General features: G+C 55.3%; 1 protein-coding gene across 15 annotated transcripts in view; it reads left to right on the top strand.

The window, feature by feature from the left end:
- Positions 1 to 20,941, top strand: part of DYSF (dysferlin) — a 234,630-nt gene that overhangs the window by 116,981 nt on the left and 96,708 nt on the right. For all 15 annotated transcript variants that reach the window (XM_032176991.2, XM_032176986.2, XM_032176988.2 and 12 more), the window contains 3 exons: positions 2,472 to 2,645; positions 17,830 to 17,923; positions 18,441 to 18,518. In XM_032176991.2, the coding sequence (XP_032032882.1) occupies positions 2,472 to 2,645; positions 17,830 to 17,923; positions 18,441 to 18,518 (346 nt within the window). The remainder of the gene's footprint in view (positions 1 to 2,471; positions 2,646 to 17,829; positions 17,924 to 18,440; positions 18,519 to 20,941) is intronic.

Below are 20,941 nucleotides of genomic sequence, written 5' to 3'. Positions count from 1 at the left end.
CACAGATCACACCCAGCACACCTGGCACAGATCACACCCAGCACACCCACAGATCACACCCAGCACATGCACAGATCACAGTCAGAACACACAGATCACACCCAACACACACACAGATCACACCCAGCACACACAGCTCACACCCAACACACACACAGATCACACCCAGCACATGCACAGATCACACCCACCACACACAGATCACACCCAGCACACACACAGATCACACCCAGCACACACAGATCACACCCAGTACACCCAGCACAGATTACACCCAAAACACCCAAAGATCACACCCAGCATACCCACAGATCATACCCAGCACACCCAGCACAGATCACACCCAGCACACCCACAGATCACACCCAGCACGGATCACACCCAGCACACCCGGCACAGATCACATCCAGCACACCCAGCACAGATCACACCCAGCACACACAGATTACACCCAGCACACCCACAGGTCACACCCAGCACATGCACAGATCACAACCAGCACAGATCACACCCAGCACATGCACAGATCACAATCAGCACGGATCACACCTAGCACACCCACAGATCACACCCAGCACACAGAAATCACACCCAGCACACCCACAGATCACACCCAGCACAGATCACACCCAACACACCCACAGATCGCACCCAGCACACACACAGATGCTTATAGACAGACACACTCAGATGCCCATGATTACAGGAGGTCACATACAAAGTTCACATACCAACCTGGAAGATGGAAAGACACCCACGGACTGTGTCTTAGGCTGGGTTTCCTGGAGGCAGAAGCTAAGATGTGGATTTGGCTGCACATTACTGGGGCAGTGCCCTCGGGAGTGTGAGGAGCAAGGATGCAGCTTCAGGCAGGTCAGCTGTGGCCTGAGCTGTGGCTTGGGGAGGTGCACAACTCGGAACACCACAGAATCCTCACCTGGAGGCAGGGCTGGGCTTTGTATCCTCTCAACCATCTGTCTAGGCTTGGGGTTGCTGGGGTGAGCTGGGGCACATACCTAGCTTTTCAGTGAGGGGGTTTCCTTTAGCATGGGGGTTCCCTGGAGCAGGTGGCTTCTGGGAGCTGGGAGCTGTCGATGCTGATGGCAGCTGGGGATGGGTGCACCACACGTGTACACTGGCTGGTGAGGGGGCTGGGGTGGGCCCCGCTGGCATTCATGCAATGCAAGCACACATGCCCACAGTGGAGCACAGATGCCACGGGACACTGTCAGGCCCAACGTGCACATGGATGAGCACACGCAAGCACATGCACTTGCTCTGGGGTCACACAGGGGCCCGTGTGCTGCACAGCCTCTGTGCCCGCCTGCCCTGGACCTTCTTGGTCTACGATCTTCCTTCCTAAACACACATTTGAATTTTGGCTCAAGAACCAGACCTCCCTTAGTCCAGGAGTAGCCTGTGGCATGACCCAGGTTCCTTCTTTTCTCCTTGGGGGCAGAGAACCTAGAGAGGACCGTTGCTGGGTCCAGGGAGGGGCAAGGCTTTTGGACAACCAGCTGTTCCTGGTGCTGTGAACCAGCCAGATTCAACTTTCTCCCTGAAGGGGCACCCAGCAGACAGAGGCAAAGCCTGCCCAGGCTCATGTGCCTTGCCCACCACCCCACAGCCAGCGTCCTTCCTGGATAGTGGCACAGCTGGCCTCCAGGACTGGCCCTTGTCACTGTGCTCCTGGCCCAGACCTGAGGTGGTGTCTGACAACAGTGCCAGGTCACCCTCTCCCAGGAGCTGAATGGCAAGGGGGCTCCCAGGACTCCCTTCAGGCCCAGGAAAGGGACCCCATGAATGAGGTACAGGGGTGCCTCCACAGCTGAGTTGGGTCTAGCTCCCGGGGGTGAAATCGGCTGTGGTTGGGAAATAGGATCTTCCGTTTACCTCTGAGCAGCAGACCCACTACAGGATGTGAAGATGAAAAAGGAAATGACAAGAAAACTTTGGATTCATGAAATCCACCCAGAATTCAAACAAATAAACAAGTCAAAAGCCCAGTGTTTTCGTCACTGCATCAGCCTACCTTCCCTTTCTGGCTGTTTGGTTCTCCCCGCAACCCGTGGAGCCTCCTCTCCCCTCCTGATTTTTCTTTTTTTTTTTTTTTTTTTTTCCTTTTGAGATGGAGTCTCATTGTGTCACTCAGGCTTGAGTGCAGTGGCGCGATCTTGGCTCACTGCAACCTCCACCTCCCAGGTTCAAGCAATTCTCCTGCTTCAGCCTCTCTGGTAGCTGGGATTACAGATGTGAGCCACCACGCCTGGCCTTCCCTCCTGATTTTCTGACCTGGGGTTCCTGTGGCTGCAGAAAGCCCCTTTCCTCTAGGTGGCGCTCCCAGGTTTTCCCAGCTAGTGTGGGGGCTGGTGGGGATTTTTCATGGAGGACAGGAAGGCAAAGGTGGAGCTGAGCACAGGACTCCCCCAGCCTTCCCACCGGCCTCTGAGTCTGCCCCTTCTCTTGTGCAGCACAGGCAGGCGGAGGCGGAGGGTGAGGGCTGGGAGTACGCCTCTCTTTTTGGCTGGAAGTTCCACCTGGAGTACCGCAAGACAGATGCCTTCCGCCGCCGCCGCTGGCGCCGCCGCATGGAGCCACTGGAGAAGACGGGGCCTGCGGCTGTGTTTGCCCTTGAGGGGGCCCTGGTACGTGGGGCTGCACTTGTCCTGGGTCGGGTGAGGTGTATCTTGGTTTCCCAGGGCTGTTCGGGCCGCTGTGGGAGAGGTGCAGGGACCCCAGGTTAGGACTTTTGGATGGAACACTGGCTGGTCATCCTGGCGTCAGTACCTGTGAGGTGGCATGTGGGGAAAGCAGCCCCAGTCTGAGTGTTCTTCTAAAATGAAAAAGCTCCTTCCTTGGCACTGAAACACTTGCTGCTACTACTTTGAGGTGTCAAGATGAAAGCAGAGGGGAAGATGGCCTTGGCCGTCTGGCTGGTCTGTCCCTGGCTGGCTGGCATGAAGATGGGCGAGGAGGCCCATGGGAGTAGTGAGAGAGGTCTTGTGACCCCACAGTGTCCTTGGTTGCATGTGCATCCTCTTGAGGCAGAGACCATCTCATGGGCATCCTCAGCAATTTTGGGGAAGAGGTGTGTCTTAGAAGCTGAGCCCCAGGATGGCTTTCCTGCCCAGGGTGCACTTTCTGTAGCCAGTGGAACTGGGGTAGGCTCAAGGTTCTCCAGGGCCTGGGTGACGGGCTCCCCAAAAGAGAGGAGCAGATGCCTCGGGGACAGTCTGAGCGAGCACTCGGTACTGGCACACAACCAGTCCCCACTCTGCTGCTCTGGGGAAGGAGCCGCTCCCTCTGAAATCTAGCTGGGACTGGCACCTCCCTAGGGGTTGGGCTGGGGCCCTACAGAGTGGGTCCCATGGGATGTGAGGGTGTCCATGTGAAGCCAGCTGTGTGGTTGGGGTCAGGCTGGGCACCTATCTGTAGGACAGCCTGGCTTTGAAGGCTGGAGGAGTGCTGTGGGGAGGCTCAGGATTTGTCGGGCTGGGCACCCGCAGGGAGGTGAAGCCAGCCGTGGCCCTGAGAGGGGTGGGTGGGCTGGGGAGGCTCTGTCAGTCTCAGGCCTCGATGGTGGGCAAGGCCCAGCAGTGGCAGTATAGAAGAGGAAGCTCTCTGGGGGCCTGAGGACGTCAGAGGAGGCTGCCATAGGCTTCGGAGAGAGCCCCTCGCTTGTCCTGGGGCCAGGTCAAGGGGAGCCTGAGGGGAGGTAGCGGAGCTCTCGTCTCTCTGGGCTATGGACTGGTCTTCTGGCCAGGGTGGGGCAGGATAGGATGGAATTGCTGCCCAGGTCAGGGCAGTTGGGGAGCCTCCTGGGGTGCAGCTGGTGTTCTGTGGCCCCCTCTGCTTTGAGTCAGAAAGGGCCTGGCCTGGGCACTGGGCAGGGGCTGGTGATGGTCCTGCGGCTCTAGCTGAGGGGTGGGGTATGAAGACCTTGGCAGGCCTCAGAGTCAGGGCCAGGTCTGAGAAGGCCAGGAAAGCACGCTGTGTAATCAGGATCTGTTTTCATCAGCCAGAGCTCCACTCAAAGGGGCTGAGAAGAAAAGTGGTTTGTGGACTCACAGAACTGGGAAGAACCCAAGAGGTGAAGCAGGCATTAGGCCTGGCAGGAAACAGGTTCACACAGTGTCCCCAGGACTCACACCCGTGTCTTGGCCTTGTCTCACACGGGCTCTCTCTGTGTGGTAGCAAAGATGCTGCTGGTGACGAAAGGCCAACATCATCCCTCCAGCCAGCAAAGTCCTGCTAGATAAAGTAGCCCAGCCCACAGCACCACACTCTGTTTTCCTTGCAGCTGGAGAGACCCCTGAGTGCTGCTTTCTCAGTAATGTCAGTGAAGTCTTGGGCATGACTGACCGGCTCTGCCTGTTGGTGCCCAGCCAGCCCCTGCACCTGGGTGAGGGATGGAGCGTTCTGATTGGCCGGCATGGGCCATGCCCCTTCTCTGTGATTGACAGTGCCACCAGATTGGGGAGAGGAGCTTCTGAAAAGAAAAACAAAAAACAAAAACCAAAGCAATGTTGGGCAAAGAGCTTCAGATGGTCCAGATGGTGACCAGAGCAGTAGGGAGCCAGTATGAGTTGTTGACAAGAGGAGTGCTCTGGTCAGAGCTGGGCTTCAGGACCATCAGTCAAGCAGCCATGGAGGATGCTTGGGAGGCAGAGCCTCACATCAGGAAATCCCAGGAGTCTTGGGTAGAGATCTGGGAGAGGTGACCACCTGGTGTGAGGCCGTGGGGCTGAGGTGGAGGGAGGTGGGACCGCAGGGTTTGGGGAGAGAAGGGTCAGAGGTGGACAATGGGGACCCTGTGGTTGCCAGGCCGCAGGGCAGGGTGGAGCGGGTTGTGATGAGTTCACGGTTGGCCCTGGCAAGGCTGACACACACGGTGAAGTGCTGTGTGAGGGAGACAGAGCTGACGGCTGCCTGCCAGGCGGCCCAGGGCAGGAAGGCTGGAGCGGGGAGCCGAGGGGGCCGGGAGTGGGGAAGAGGTGACTGGAGACACGTGGACAAAGCGTGGATGGGCCCTGGGGCTGGCTAGGGCCTGGAGGAAGAAAGTGACAAGGCTGGGGGACCCAGGCCAAGCTTTCATGGCTCAGCGCCTGGGAGAATGAGGGGGGTACTTCCCAGAAGCAGAGAGACCGATCTGCGTATTCTTCTTGTGGAAGAGACTGTCCTGAGGGATGGCTGAAACCAGGCGTGAAGTCAGCAGCCATGGGCGGGTGATGGATTGTAATTCACCTGTGACTTGCCTGTGATACATGGAAGAAACCAAAGTGGCAAAGCCCCGAGCCCTGGGACAGCTTGGCTGGCAGAGAGAACCAGAGTGGGAGGCGGTGGCTTCAGAGGGTGGATCCCACAGACCTGCAGCTGGAGGACCAGAGAGTTTTGGAAGGTTTAGGTGTGTCTGGCATTTGGACAGGGCCACAGGCCCACTTGACTGTCTGGAAGACTCTATACCTGAGTGACACACACTCACACACTGTCTTACACATCAGCACACACACCAACACACTCATACACATCAACACACACACTCTTTCCACTCATACACAACAACACACTCTGTTACACCAACACACACACCAAAACACTCTCTCTCCACACATTCATACACACCAACAAGCACACTAATGCACACATACACACTCATACAACACCCCCCACACACTAACACCCATACACACTAACACATACACAATCACATTCTCACACATACCCTCACACACACCAACACCCTCTCTCTACACACTCCCATATATACCAACACACACACACCCCCACTCTCATGCACCCCCCACTCTCTCACACTAACACGTACACAATCACACACATACTCTCACACACACCAACACATTCTACACATACACACCAACACATAGACACACACACATTCTGACATACACTCTCTTACACACACTCGCACATACACAATCACATGCACAACCCCCCCCCACACTCTTTCACACTTACACTCCCCCTCCACAGTCACGTTTCCATCTGCCTCCTGGGACCCAGAACAGTTTGGGCTCCCACTGCCAAGCTGCTGTCTCTGTCCCGGGATGTCCTGATGCCCCAGCACAGCACTGGGGCTAAGGTCCTCCCTGCCTCCTGGGGAAGGTGGTTGGATTTTCTGGGTGCTAGGACCCGGCTTCTGTCCTGAGAGCTGGTCTTTGCCCACGGGTCCCTGATGCCTGGTGATTCATTGGTGAGATGGGCGAGGCCTCTGTGGCTCGAATTCTGCTTTCCCTGCTTACTAGCTGTGGACGGGTCACTCATGCCATTAGCAACTCCGTTACCTCACTTGTGCAAGTAACTGAATCCCAGGGCCATTTTAAGGATGAATGACGATGCATGTAGTGAAGCGCTTCTCAGACTTAGCAAAATAGGCACCGTCTGGGGATATTGTTAAAATGCAGACTCTGATTCAGGGTCTGGTGGGCCCCGAGAGTCTCTGTGTCTAACAAGCCTCCACATGATGCTGATGCCGCTGGTCCAGGGGCCATCTTGGAGTAGCACAGATGTGAAGTACAAAGTGCCTCATCAAGATGGGGCTCCCATTGGCCCCCTACTTGGGTGCCCTTCTGAGAGAGGCAGAGCATGTGCCTTCCTGCTGGGAGGTGTGTGGCCAGGGTCCTGGAGAGGGAGGTATGGCAAGATGACATGTTCTCCCTGCTGCTTGGTGGGGGAAATGTGGTCTTCTGATGATCCCCTGATCTGATGGTGGAGGCCTGGCTCATGGGGAACTCCTGTCTGATCAAGAAGAGAGATGTTCACATGTGAGTGCAAATAAACCCCTAGAATCTGTGTCTTTGAAGTGTTGGAGGTAGAATAAGAGTCATTCCAGAGTGGCAGTGTCTAATGAGGGGAGGCTTCTTGAAGAAGGATGTTGGGAGGCAGGCCTTGCAGGGGCTGGGGAAGGACCGTGGGTGGAAGCCAGGTAGCCTTGCAGGTAATCTGACAGTTCTGGACCAGGTCTGTGGCGCCCCCTTGCCTCCTGCCACCTTTTCCCTGACCCACACGTCCACCAGCAAGCTGGGCCTTGCCTGCCAGCTCCCCTCTGGAAGACGTCTTTTTGGAAGGCAGGCCCTGTCTGCTCATTAGCACGGGCAGCCTTTCCCTGAAACCTTCTGCAGGGGCCAAGCCTGGCTCCTTCCACGGAGCGGGAGGCCCTGGCTCCGTCTGCTAATCGTCTGCTGTCTCCATCCCGAGCATTATTTTATTTTCGTATTATTCTTTTTCCAGCTAATATCCTGGCATTTCCAAAGACACCGGGTTTCATAATCTTCCTGGCGTTCCCAGGGAGCTGGGAAGCAGAGCACAAAGCCGCTATTATAGCGCGTTCCATCCAGCCTCCCTCTCCACCCCACACCCCTTGTGGCCACAGCAGCCACCACCGCCGCCTCCCACCCAGTCACCCCCTCCTGACGCCACCGGCCTCTCTGGGAACTCTGGTGACGGCTGCCGGGATGAGCTCACAGAATCCATCCTGTTGCCCTTGCCCTGGGCCTGCCCTCCATGATCGAGGATTTTTCCAAGCCCTGCCTCTGTGCTTGGCCCTGTGTTGGGAAGGGTTCTATGAGATGCCTGGGCCTGGCAGGGAGGGGAGGGACAGAAACGTTGGCAACGTGTGCTCAGTGTCTTGGAGATTTTTGCTGCTGGAAGAAACTTTCATTTTCTAAAGGCGTGCCTGACCTGCCTTGGGAGGTGTAGGAGCATCTTGATATTGGATGCAAAGTTGTGCATGTGCATGCACGCATGTATGATCTGGTGTAAGGGCCATGGTTTTATCCAATTCTCCAGGGGATCCAGGACCCCATAGAGGATAAGAATTATTAATATTGATTTTACCATGTACTAAAAACCAGGCTTTATATGCATCATCTCATAGTGACCCCAGAAGGCTGGATTCTATTATTAGCCCCATTTTATAGTTGGGGAGACTGAGGCTCTAGAGCTGCGCTCTCCCACACAGTAGCCACTAGCCATGGGTGGCTACTTAAGTTTACAGTTAAAGTAATCAGAATAAGAAAATTTGATTCCCCAATCAGACAGGTCACATTTCCAGTGCTCAGTAGCCACACCTGCCGAGCAGCCGGCTACCACATTGGGCAGTGCAGCCGTTGACGGTTTGATCACTGTGGGGAGGTCTACTGGACAATGCTGCTCTGGAACGACTCCGAGCCCTAATGTCGCCCTGGAAGAGGCCTGAGTGGGAATGTCCAGCAGCACAGCACGAGTCAGTGCTAGAACCAAGGTCCAGGCGGCGGCTCTTCTGCCCCTCTCTCCAGGTGTCTCCTGACCAGCAGCCAAACCCCCATCTGGCGCTTTCATTCCCTCACTTATATGATGGCATCATGTCCCTCCTGCTCCATGGAGTCCCTTTGTGGTGGAGTCCCAGGGTGGGAGGATTGGATGCTGCTGGCTAGAGGCCTCTGCCCTGGGCAGGCTTCTCCTCACCTGATAGCCAGGCAGCTTGGCAGTCCTAGGGCAGTCGGGCAGCTAGAGAGGAGCTGGCCCCCGGGCCCCAACCCTGGGAAACCTCCAGAGGGTTGGTGGAGGCCAGTGTCCTGACTGCAGTAGAGAGGACCCTCGGAGACAGGTGGCTCAAGCCTGGGCCGGCGAGCAAGGCCAGTTGAGAGTCAGAAGTGCAGGGAAGTGGGTCAGGGAAAGGCTGGTTCCAGAGAAGAGTAATTTGGGACTTGAGCTGGCTGAAAAGGAGGTCAGATGTGGATGGGGAGGGAGGGGCGGCTCTGTGCCTGAAGGAAGCCATGCTGTGGGCAGGGGACCCAGGCCTGGTTCCCAGAGCTGGCACTGTAAGCAAGGGCAGGCCCTGGGAGGTGCGAGGGGTTTACCTCATTAGGAAACAAGGCCTACGGCTGGGGCCGGGGCTGGGGTGTTGGAAGGCAGCTCTGTGGATCTCTGGACTCTGTTTCTCCAATATTCAAGTTGAGCACCTGTTCTATACCTGGCATTGTGCTAGCATGGGCGGCTTGAGGGCTGGATCTCCTCTCAAGCAGAGGCCTCGCTGCTCTTCCTACTGCCCCACAGTAGGGGACAATTTGGGTAACTCTAAATGTGTGGACCCTGCATCTGTCTCGCTCAAGATTTGAACCCCAAGGTCTGGAGGATTCGATTGCATATCCACGTGCCTCAGGCAAAATGTCAGCGCCCAGATTCATGGCTGCAGAGGAGTGTGTTACAGTCGGGCTTGTGTGTTGGGTATCACCCATGTGGGTCATTGTACATGCATGAGGGTCTTCATCTGCCATTGCTAGAGTGACCATATAATTTACTGTCCAGTCTGGAACACTATTAATAATCACACTGGAAAAACAGGCGTAAGTAGGACCATTCTAGGCAAACTGGGCCATAGAGTTGTCCTAATTACCAAGGCACCCTGGCATGGGATGAAACCTGCTCCAGTGTTCTCTGCAACATCCACATGTGGAGACATGGAAACCCTAGAGGGACAAGCACACACGCATACATGCTCGCGCCAGCCCACACGTGGCATCGTGGATTCTCCAGGTTTCCTGATTCCACCCTCAGCTCCCCAGGGGCCAGCCAGTAGTTTTGCAAGGAGTTTAGCAGCTGCTTCCAAGCCTTGGCTCCAGCTGTAAATTAAATGGGGTTGCACTCTCGCCTGCTATTCCACTTAAGGTTGCAATCAGCCCTGATTAGAAAGGGAGTCTGTGTGTTCCTGCGTTCCATTCTGTCTTTTAAAGGGTTCCCCTCCTTTGGCCTGGGCTCCTGGCCTGTGTGGGGTTTCCCTGCAAACTGAGGCTGGAGCAGCCAGGGAAATGAAGTGGGCCCTGGGTTCCCCACAGCCCTGACTTGGCATTCAACCATCTCCAGCTCCGGAACTTTGCTCAGGTGCTTTGAGCTCTGATGGGGTAGTAGGAGCCTGGGAAGAGTCTTGAGAGTGGGCAGGGGGACCCCAGGTTCTGCCAGCTAATTTGCTGTGTAGCCCCAGGGAAGACCTTAACCTCTCTGGGCCCCAGTTTTCTTGCTTATCAGGTGGGAATGCTAAAATCACAACAAAAATAATAACCTCCCCTTATGGAGCAGGGGTCGGCAAACTATGCCCCACAGGCCAAATCTGGCCCTCTGCTTGCTTTTGTAAATAAGGCTTTATTGGCCGGTGGCTCACACCTGTAATCCCAGCACTTTGAGAGGCCAAGGCAGGCAGATCACCTGAGGTCAGGAGTTTGAGACCAGCTGGGCCAATATGGTGAAACCCCATCTCCGCTAAAAATACAAAAATTATTCGGGAGGCTGAGGCAGGAGAATCGCTTGAACCTGGGCGGCAGAGGTTGCAGTGAACTGTGATCGTGCCATTGCACTCCAACTTGGGAAACAGAGGGAGACTCCGTCTCAAAAAAAAAAAAAAAAAAAAAAAAAGCTTTATTGGCACACAGCTGGTACTCATTCACCTACGTAGTGCCTGTGGCTGCTTTTGTGTTACAACAGCAGCCGAACAGTTGCAGCAGGGACCCTATGGCCCAGAAAGTCAAAAGTAGTTAGTACTTGGCCCTTTATAGACAAGGTCTGTCAACCTCTGTTCTAGGGCATGTACCATGGGCCAGCCATTGCCTTCTGTCTTGTCCACATAGTATCTCATTTAACCCTTCCAGCAATTCTAGGAGATAGGGTCTGTCAGCACTCCCATTTCATTTTACACTTAAGCAAACTGAGGCAACCGAGAAGCCAAGTCGTAATTGTTTAGCTGTGTTTCCTCCCATGAATATTGTGAAAAATTTTATGGATAATGGTTGGGTTGCGCAGGGTTTGTGGTAGTGTACACTACATCATCGTGTTGGCATTTGGATGTCCCAGCAAAGCCCATAGTGAAGAGAGGGAAGATGGTGAAGACCTGGAAGGTCACCCTAGAACTGTGCTGGTCAATGTTTAACAACCAGGTCTCCAAAACAAAACAAAACAATCCCCAGCCCTGGTTTGTAGCATTTGCTGATTTCCATGGTGTAGCTGTTCCTGCCATGACCAATTTCAAGCTAGCAATGTGGCACCACTGAACACAGAGCTGGGAAGAGACGGGCAGTAGCACGCTGATACATAATATTTCCATCGCAGATACATGAGACGGAAGCAGCCTCAGGAGCAGAGATAACGGGAAAAGGTAGTACAAGAATTAGAATGGGCCAGGCGTGGTGGCTCACGCCTGTAATCTCAGCACTTTGGGATGCTGAGGTGGGAGGATTGCTTGAACCCAGGGAGGTTAAGGCTGCAGTGAGCTGTGATTGCGCCACTGCACTCCAGCTTGGGTGACAGAGCAAGACTCCATCTCCAAAAAAAGAAAAGAAAAGAAAAGAAATTAGAATGATTTCAAGTATTTATCACCTTGAGTTTTTAAATATAGTTTCTTTAGTGGTAAATGTATATGATTTAATTTTCACTAATGGCTGTGTTTAAAAACTGGCTTGCAGAATTCCTGAAAATATAATCTGCTCTTGTGAACCACACATGCTCACTCCAGCACCTGCTGCTGTCAGGGGCCCCCGGCCCCTTTTACATAAGAGATAGGGGATGGCCCCCAACAGTAGTGCCCCTTCCAACAGCCCTGCCACAGGTGCTCTTCAGGCCCATCCTGTGTAGGAGTTGAGTCCTCCCCATAAAGTGAAGGAGGGTAGCCAGCCTCCAGCTGGTCCATACCCATCTGCTTGACTCTGCTGGGGCAGGGAAGGTCTCTGTGGCCTCCCTGGTGGCCCCTGAGATGTTTCCTTTCTGGCCACTGTGGGGCTTTCCCCTGCCTGCTCAGCCCCAGGAAGCCTACTGCTTAGCCTGTGACTTGTTGCTGTGTCCACCCCTGCTCTGGCCCTTCTGTCACCTTGCTGTCTCCACTTTATATATCCTGAGCCAGAACTCTAGGCCCTGTTTAGAGCAAGGCACCATTGCAAACAGAGGGTCTGCAGACAGGGGGCACAGACACCCCGTGGTGCAGAAGGAATCTCAGACATGCTGGTGGGCTCGATCTTGGTACTGATCTGATTTAGGTGGGTTGAGGAGTCCCCTTTGTAGGCTGTGTTTCCCCAGAACCTGACTATCTCCTCCCGGCTGTGGTCCTTGGATATTAGTCGTTGGCAGACTCAGGTGAGTTTGGCCATTGGCTCTGGGGACCCCTGGGGGAGCCCTGTGGTTCTGGGAGGCAGAGAGTTCCTCATATTCCTATGCTCAGGCTCCTCCAGGGAGCCGTGGCTTCCAGCCGGGCAGCAGCGGGTTGGAGGCCACCCAGTCCCCTGGACGAGCAGCAAGATCCCTTACACAGCTAGCCCAAGATGGAGTGCGTGGCCACAGACCACGTGGCTGCCAGCCCCAGCCTGGGAGTTGCGGTGGCATGAGCTATCAAGGCAGGAATGTGACTGTGGGAAACCCAATGCCCTGGGCCTGGCCCTGGGGCTGGGCAAGAGTGTGTGTGTGTGAGTGGGGGTGAAGAAACCAGGGCATCAGCCTCTCCTGCAGCTTGGCTTGCACAGGGCTCAGAGTGGGAGCAGAGGCAAAGCGGCCCTCCCCGTGCTGGCCTTGTCCACCTGGCCAAGCCTTTCGTCTAAGCTCCCGTGTGCTGTTGCTGCTCTCCCAGTTCCAGCACCCTCCTTCTCCTCCTCCAGGAAGCCTTCCTGAAGGGGCTTCCAGAGGCCTACCCCATTCCATCCCACCCCACAGATGGCCTCATCCTGGGGTGTAAGTGAGTCCACATTACTCCCTTTTTCCATAGTAACATCAGACCCGACTCTGAGCTTCCTGAAGGTAGGAGGTGCTGTCTGATGCACCCTGCCTGTCCTTTGCCCTGGGACCTTAGGCCTGGGTGCTGCACATGTGGCTTAGGGCGAGGGAATTCTGGTGATTGATTGCATGTGATAAATCTTCATTGGATGCCCACTACATGCCCAATGTTGGGCTGGGTGCAGGGGATAAAGGAGTGTGTATGTCTTGCCTGCATACGTGGAGGGTAGATGCAGGGGAGAAGCTAGGAGAGGCTGGTTAGGGGCTGCTGCTGAAGGCTGGGCAGCCAAGGAGGTGCCCATGCCTCAGAGATGATGCAGCGAAGGAAGAGCCTGAGTTAGCTCATTTGAGAAGACATTCCAAATGGAGAGGACATCCCTGTGTAAAGGCCCTGTGGCAGAGGGAAGATTTTGAATTCAGGAAATTTACAGAAGGCCAGAGGGGAGGAGTATTATCTAACAAGAGCCTAGAGAGATGAAAGAGTTAAACCAGGTACCTGCCAAGGACTGTGGGGTATCATTTCATTCAGTTTTCACTACCAGTTCTCTACAGGGCACGGTTCCCCCTAACCTGGCCACAGGGGACATGGGGCAATGTCTGGAGACATTTTTAGTGGTCATAACTCAGTGGAGATGCTGCTGGTATCCAACAGGTAGAGGCCAGGGATGCTTCTAAACATCCTACAATGCACAGGACAGCCTCATAGCAAAGAATATTCCAGCCCCAAATGTCAATAGTGCTAAGGTTGAAGAGCCCTGCATTTTCCACAGTAGCCCTGTGTGGGTGCGTGTGAGGCTGTGTGTGTTAGAATGCAATTTTCAACAGGATGGGCAGGGATGACCTCTTTGGGCAGGTGTCACTGGCCACATGAGCAGCAGTAGCCATTTCACAACTTGAATGGGCAATGCCTGGCACAGAGTAGGTGTTTCGTAAATGGGTGGCACATCAGAGGAGAGACTGACAGGAGGGAGATGCTTCCCCAAAATTCCCAGATTGGGTTTTCAAGAGGCTTTGTTACTTGCTTTGAGAGAAATTCCCCAAGCTTGAGCCACGCTGATGTCCACACCTGAAAACCAGAATGTACTTCAAAATCAAGAAGGCATGACATTGGCAGATCCCCACCGGGCTGGCCTGTGTCATCTGCTCTCCTCAACGCCAACAAACGCCGACACAGTTGTCTTTCCCTGAGGCAGGTGCCCATTGTTCATGAGTTCACTCACTTGTTCACCAATGATGTGTTGAGCACCTGCTGCCTGTGAGGTGCTCTGCTGGGTGATGGGTGCATGCTGGGAACCTGGCTGGGCTCTCAGTGGGACAAGCAGATGGGTGTTCGCAATGTAAAGTGGTGAGTGCAGTGGCTGGGGAAATTCAGGGCGAAGAGGGAGTGCCCAACACATCCTTGCAGGGTGACCTTGATGATGAGACTGCACGGAAACATCAGGGGACACATGGGGCAAGGGCCTGGGGGCAAGAAAGGAGACCTCAGTGTCCCAGCTGGTGTGAGCAGGTAGGGAGTGTAGGGGTTTGGGGGTCTGTGGGTTTGTAGTGTCCTGACTGCCAGAGACTCAATTTAGAGGCCACAGCAGGCCAGGAGGGAGGGGTGGCCTTCCCTCTGCTCCCAGGGTCTAATGGGGATGTATGGAGAGCCCAGGCTCCCCTGGGGGGGCCAGCAGACCAGAGGATATAAGGATGTTGGCCAGACGTGCGGGTGGAATTTTGCCCAGATTGTGAATCAGGTACAAAGAGGGACTGAGCTTAGTGGCTTCCCTCAGCCTGGCTCTGTGGGGTGTGTCTCCCCTGGTCCGCCAGCAATGCTTCTTCCCAACAATCCCCATCTGTCTCCCTGAGGTAGAGGGAGAAGGTCGGCACTTGGGTGGCAGATGGGGTGAGAGTGGGCAGTAGGCCCCTGGACCAGGTGTGATGCGGCTGGGCCCCTCCTCTGGAGCCAGGTCAGGTTTTGGAACCCAGGCAGCGTGAGAGGCATTCCCAGAGGGAGCGTTGGTTCCTCCCCCGGCAGAACAGTCACTTGCAGGGCCAGGGACTCAGTGAGGTCCACGTGGAAATCCCAAGGAGGGAGATGCTGCTTCTGATTGCAGGCAGGAGGCCCTGCCCTTGGACAGAGACCCAGAACGTGCTGCCAGAACCTCAGACAGAGGCCTTGGGAGTGGTGCTGACAGGGGCCTGCTGAGGGGGGCCATCTAGAGGAGGTGCGAGGTGAGTGGGGATGTGCACTGGCAGCCCTCCCCGAGCAGGGAGGTCCCTGCAGGTGCTGGGAGGGAGAGAGGAAGGATGGGGCCCTGGAGCTGGAGGCGCCTCCCTCCCTATGCTCACCCTAGCCCCCTACCTGTGGGTGGGGCACATGTGTGCGGCCGGACTGAGGTAGACAGACCACAGAGTCCATCCCGCCTGCCTGCAGCTGAGTCCACCCCCTATCCTCCCTACTCCCACCGCTCCCACCCCTTACCAGTGCCCCAGCAGCTGGAGGTGCTGGAGATGCAGGCATCACGCATTGTTGCACCTGGGGGCTGGCCAAGCCCTATTTCCAGCGTCCTAACCAGCTTTCCTTAGTGTCCCTGCCTCCCAAGTCTAAGAGGCCTGCTGGGTCCCCAGGTTTGCTTTGCGTTTGGTGTTGCACACCCTGCAGCCAGAGGGGTGTTCTGTGGTCATTCGCTGCTGGGCTTGGTGCTCCCTCCAGTGGGTTGCCAGTGCCGCAGGGCCAGGCCAAACGCCTCTCCTGGCAGGGGCCCAGGGCTTCCATACCTGTTCACAAGGGAGGATTTCAGACCTTTGGGTCTGTGAGAGAGAGCGAGAGAGGGAGAAAGAAACTCCATGTACAAACCACCACTGCCTGGAGGCACTGGGAGAGGCCCTTGCTGGTTTGCTTGATTCTTACTGAAATGTCCACTTGTATACCTTGGAATCATTTTGAACAAATATGAGTGATGTGAACACCACTTCCAGCACATGACAAACTTTATAGTTTATGACACGCCCCCTCCCCAAGCCCTGTGCCTTCTCTCGTAAGGTCATTGATAGCTAGCATTTCTTGAGCATTTACTGTGAGCCAGGAAGTGTGCTAAGAACTACATGTTCTCTGTCTTCTTTAATAATCAAAGCAACTCTTTAAAATAGATACTGTATAATTATCCCAAATTTATAAAGTGATTGATTCAGAGAAGTTAAGCAACTTGCCCAAAGTCACACAGCCAGTAGTAAACGGCAGGGCCAGAACTGGAGCCAGAGGAATCTGGTTTCAGAGCCCATGTTGAAGTTGTGGCCAAAGGAAGAGGAGAGTCCGGGCATCTCCCTGACAGAAATGAGGTTGTCCTGTGGTGGAAGTCAGAGACCACCCAGGGATAGCAGGACCTTGGAGAGTCCCCTGGGAGAACAGAGGGACTCAGTCTTTCCCAAGTGTGTGTTTTGCAGGCCCTTTGCAGCAAGGGAGCAGAGGAAGACCCAGCCTACCTTTAGGATGCAATTCTTTGTTGACCCAGAGTGACCAGGGCAGGCTTTGCTTAGGTGTCCTAAGATGATCTGAAGATGGGGAGGCCTGGGATGGTTGATGGCACCTCTGGCTGTGGAACAGCGTAAGCTTGCTATGGGAGTGAGTGCGTCTGGGACAGCTTTGAGGAGCGTGGTTTGCCTGAAGCCAAGGGCCGGGTTTGGGGGAAGAAAGCCTTGGTGTTGGATGGGGAAAGATAGGGTGGGTCACTGGGGGTCTGACTGGGAGAAGGCTGGACTGGACCTTTCAGGCCACCGAAGGATTCAGGCCAAGGAGCCGCATAGTGACCGAGGGTGATGAAGCTGGTTTTGGCTTGGGGATGGGCTGGCCAGAGGTGTCCAGGGAGGCTTCTTGGACAAGGGGGTCTGGGACTGAGCCTTGAGGGTGGGCATGGTTTGGAGAGCAGGGGCACAGTAGTGGCAGTGGTGTCTTGTGTTGGAGGCACTGGGGGGCTTTGTAGCTTCAGAGCCTGGGGAGAGGTTGAAATTCTTGGGAAATGGTTCCAGGGTGAAGGTCAGGGTGGCCCAGCAGAAGAATCCTGGGAACTGGCCACTCTGGGTGGGCCTGGGTGGGATGAACGGGGTGTCTGAGGAAGAGGCCAGGGTTTTCTTTCAAGGGTGTTACACATTTGTGAGATGTGGGACTGAACAAGGAAGTGGAGCAGAGACTGTTTTATTACTTAACCCCACCCCTCTGAAATGGAGCAGGCGACAATTTGGGTAGTGGGCAGGAGGGAGAGGAGAGAGGCACTTGGAGAAATCTGAGCAAGTGCAGAGGGAGCAGACAGCGCGGCGTGTCTAGTAATGGCCCCCGACTCTCCCCAGTCCCTCTGTAGGCTGTGGCTTGGGCTTCTGGCCCTGGGCTGAGAAAGTGCATCGGAGAGCTGGGTGTCTGGCCCAGGGAAGTGGTCTGGTCTTGGTGCTCCCCAAAGTGGTTTGTGGCTCAGTGGTTGGAGCCCAGTGCTAATGAGGGCGAGGTGGCAGGGCTGACCATCTAGCTTGATACACAGTAAACAGACAGCTTGGCTTCCGAGCCTGACTGTCCACCCACTCCTGTCCCCATCTCTGGCCTCAGCCTGAGCCTTGCTCACCCTCAGCAGAGTGGGAACTGGTGAGAGATGGTAGGTGTGTGGTGCAGCTTCCTCCAGAGCTTGGGACCCAGCTCGATGTTAGCAGGGGGTGGCAGAGATGGGGACCCAGAGATGCTGGCCTGGAACCTCCACATTTCGATTCCGCTGGACTTGTCCCTAGTGGGCAGATCCCCGTTTGATTCTCCCCTGGAGAGCCCCTTCGAGTCATTCCTTCTAATCTCTTTGCCTGGAACAACTAAAAATTCCATTCTGGCTCATCTGGTCTTCACTAGAGAGGGAGAAGAATTTCCTACAGTCCTTTGGTGCTTTGACAGTGGAGTCTGGTGATTTTTTAGGAGAGGATGAGCTCCCCAGAATGAAATTAGAGGCTGATGGCTCAGCTTTCAGCAGCGGAGAGATCTCCTGGCCCTGGGGATCTACCTCTCTGGGCTAGTCTCCCTGCCACCCCCAGGCCTGGGGGCAGAATCTGCCATAACCAGCTTCCTGTCTCCAGGGCGGCGTGATGGATGACAAGAGTGAAGATTCCATGTCCGTCTCCACCTTGAGCTTTGGTGTGAACAGACCCACGATTTCCTGCATATTCGACTGTAAGTGAGGCTTTGAGGCCTCTATGGGGTGATAGGGGTGTGTCAGCTTATGCTTCTGTTTGGATGGAGTTATATGATCAGATGTGTATGTGGGGCTCTGGGGAGCTGAGTCTGTGTGCTTTTTGGTGGGTCAGTGCTGTGTGTATGTGTGTGTGTGCGCGCGCACGTGTCCGTGCCTGTCTGTGTGGTGTGTCCACCCACTCAAATCTGAGATCAGGCATTTAAGGCCCTGTGCTCTGTGGCTGCTCCCATTGTCTATTTGGCCTTCCCTCCTCCCCTCTTCCTCTACCTCTTCTCCCCAGCCCTAGCGTGGCCCAAGGACACGCTAATTAGTCAGGTGTCCGCTTTCAAGCTGTGGTCTATTCTCCTGACCTCGCACAGTGGCCTGCGTGGTTTCCCTCGTTCAGCCCCTCTGTCTGCTGCCCTTTCTAGGGACAGACTCCACCTCCCCCCGAGCCCCAGCTCTTAACCACCCCAGCTACTCACTCTGGCACCTCTATTTTTTCCCTTGGTGAAGATGGGAACCGCTACCATCTACGCTGCTACATGTACCAGGCCCGGGACCTGGCTGCGATGGACAAGGACTCTTTTTCTGGTAGGTGGGAGAGAGGCAGGAGAGTCAGAGACTGTGGGCTGAGAGCTGGGAATGGAGACATCTGGCTTTCGGGCAACAAGGGGTGCTGTTTGCATGGAGGTGGTTGCTGTCACCAGGGTCCTGTGGCTTCTTGGTCGTCAGGTGCAGCAAACTCTTGTCCATGGCCTGCTGGACTCCTTGGTAGGATCAGGCTTCGCTGACTCTCCCGTCTTTCCTGAAAGCCCCTCTGGCCTTGGCTCTAGCTGCCAGTCTCTGGAGGGTCCCTGCAGCCTCCTCCCTGACCTGCTCCTCCTTGATGCTTCATTGCCCTATAAGGCTGATGCTCCAAGAAGTCATGTCTGTGTCCTCTCTCTGGGCACTGGGGTCCCCCAACTTCTCCACCTTCACTCACCTCAGTTCATCCTGTGCAAACCTCCATGTCACCTTGCTCCCCAGCTCCCCCCACCCAGATCCAGGCTGCCTCTGCATTTCCTGCTGTGGCCCTGGGGTTGGCAGCTATCTGTTAACCCAGGCTGGAAATTCTCAGTCACCCAGTCCTGAGGATTCTACCTCCTGAATCCCTCTCAGATCTGTTCCCTCCTCTTTAATGTCACACTGCCATCTGACACTGGTCTTGCCCCTTTGTATCTAGGTCATTCTGGTTATCTCCTGATCTCCCTGGCACCTTCCGCACTGCCCCAGACACACCTGGTCACATCCCTCCCCTGATTTCAAGTATAGACACTGACAGATAACCTCCAACTCTTCAGCATAGCAGACAAGTCCCTTGTGATCTGACCCTGTGGTCCTCACCTGGTTCACCTTTTGCTCATTGCCCTCTATCCAGTAGCTCCAGCCCCACCAACTCTGTCCACATTGCCCACGCCTGGCCTTTGCACTCAGTGCTCTCTCTGTCTAGAACGCGTTTGCTCCCTATTTCTAACCAGCAAACTCCTAGTTATCCTTCAAGACCCAGCCCAGCTGCCCTCTGACTTTCCCAAGCCAAGCTGGTTGCTCCTTCCTCAGCACTTGGCCAGTTCCTCACCAGCAGCTCCCTCAGAGGCCTTCCCCTCTGTACAGATCAACAGTGGTCTATCTCTGCCACCTCCTTCCTTCTCTGACCATGAGCTCCCCCAGGAAAGGGTCTTGTCTTACCTTTGAACCTGCAGCACTTGATGGCTAAAGAACAAACACTTGCTGAGTGCTCACTATGTGCCCAGGCATTTTGCTGACATTATTTCATGTAACCCTTACAATTGTCCCGTGAAGTAGGTGGTCAACATCCCCATTTTATAGGTGAAGAAACAGAGACTCGGATAGGTTAACTAAATGCTTGCATTAAAATAGCTACCAAGTGACAGAGCTTGGAAGGGAACCCAAGGCTATCACTGTCTGAGTGCCTGCTGTTTGGTTGAGTAGAACTGAGTTCCATGGGAGTGACTTCCTGGTCACAGCATGGCTCTGCAGCTGATGGCCATCTGCCGGCTTCCTTGCTGGTCCACTCTCCTCCCCGATATGGGGTCCACTCTGCGTCCTCCTCTCCAGCAGCTGTGGCCCTCAGTGGCCCATCGTCCAGCTCTGTGCAGCCAGGTGCGGGGTGGATGAGGAAGTTCTACCCCGTTTTGCTTTGGGGCCAGGGTCCTGAGAGCTCCCTCTGCAAGTGTATACAGCAGCAGCCCGCCAGAATTGACAGGCCCAGGCCAGATAAGCATCTGTAGTGGCTAACTTGTCCTGGGAAACGTGTCCAGGAGTCTGACGATTAGAACTTACTCTGAGAAAAAGGACATGGACGAGTTTATAGCCTTGCTTCCCCTCCCTTCCTGGAAGGGTGTGAGAGGTGAGGGTGCTGGGAGCAGGTTTGTGAGAGGGGGGTGGCCAGGTGGGGCCCAGGCAGAAGCCCCCTTGTCCTCTGTGGGCCCTGCGGGCCGAGGACCCTGCAGAGAGGGGAGGGAACTCCTCCAAGGGCCCAGGGCTGGGAGCATATGCTCCCCTCTGGAGACGGCATTGGTAGGGCAGTGGCACTGGTCTGCGGAGACGTCACACTTTCCATCCTGGCCCCACCCCCTCCCCCAAATAAACATCCCTTGAGCTTTGAGGGCACTGCCCAGGGCTTCCTCAGAGGCCACTGGCTTCTGAATGAAAGGCCCGATTGAGCAGCTGCTGGAAAGGAAAACAGCAGCCAACATGGGTGAACCTATAAAACCCAGAGTGTTTATTTTCACTCCCAAACCCTAAACCAAAGCAATTTCTCCCCTGGAACTGACCCTGGGGCGGCTGGCGGCCGGAGGCGGTGCACGGCCACCGGCTGGCATTTCTCTGAGGAAACTCATGTGTGAATCCGGAATGTCTAGGGCCAACAGAGGGCCTGGCACAGTGTCTGTCGCTGATGCAGCTTCCAGCTGCCTGCCGGGTGTCTGGGGCAGAGAGGGCCCTCCTCGAGCCAC

This window comes from Hylobates moloch, unplaced genomic scaffold (genome assembly GCF_009828535.3).
Source record: "Hylobates moloch isolate HMO894 unplaced genomic scaffold, HMol_V3 SCAFFOLD_15, whole genome shotgun sequence".
Classification (NCBI taxonomy): domain Eukaryota; kingdom Metazoa; phylum Chordata; class Mammalia; order Primates; family Hylobatidae; genus Hylobates; species Hylobates moloch.
The sequence above is the reverse complement of the archived record's forward strand: the minus strand, read 5'-3'. Positions and strand labels throughout refer to the sequence as shown.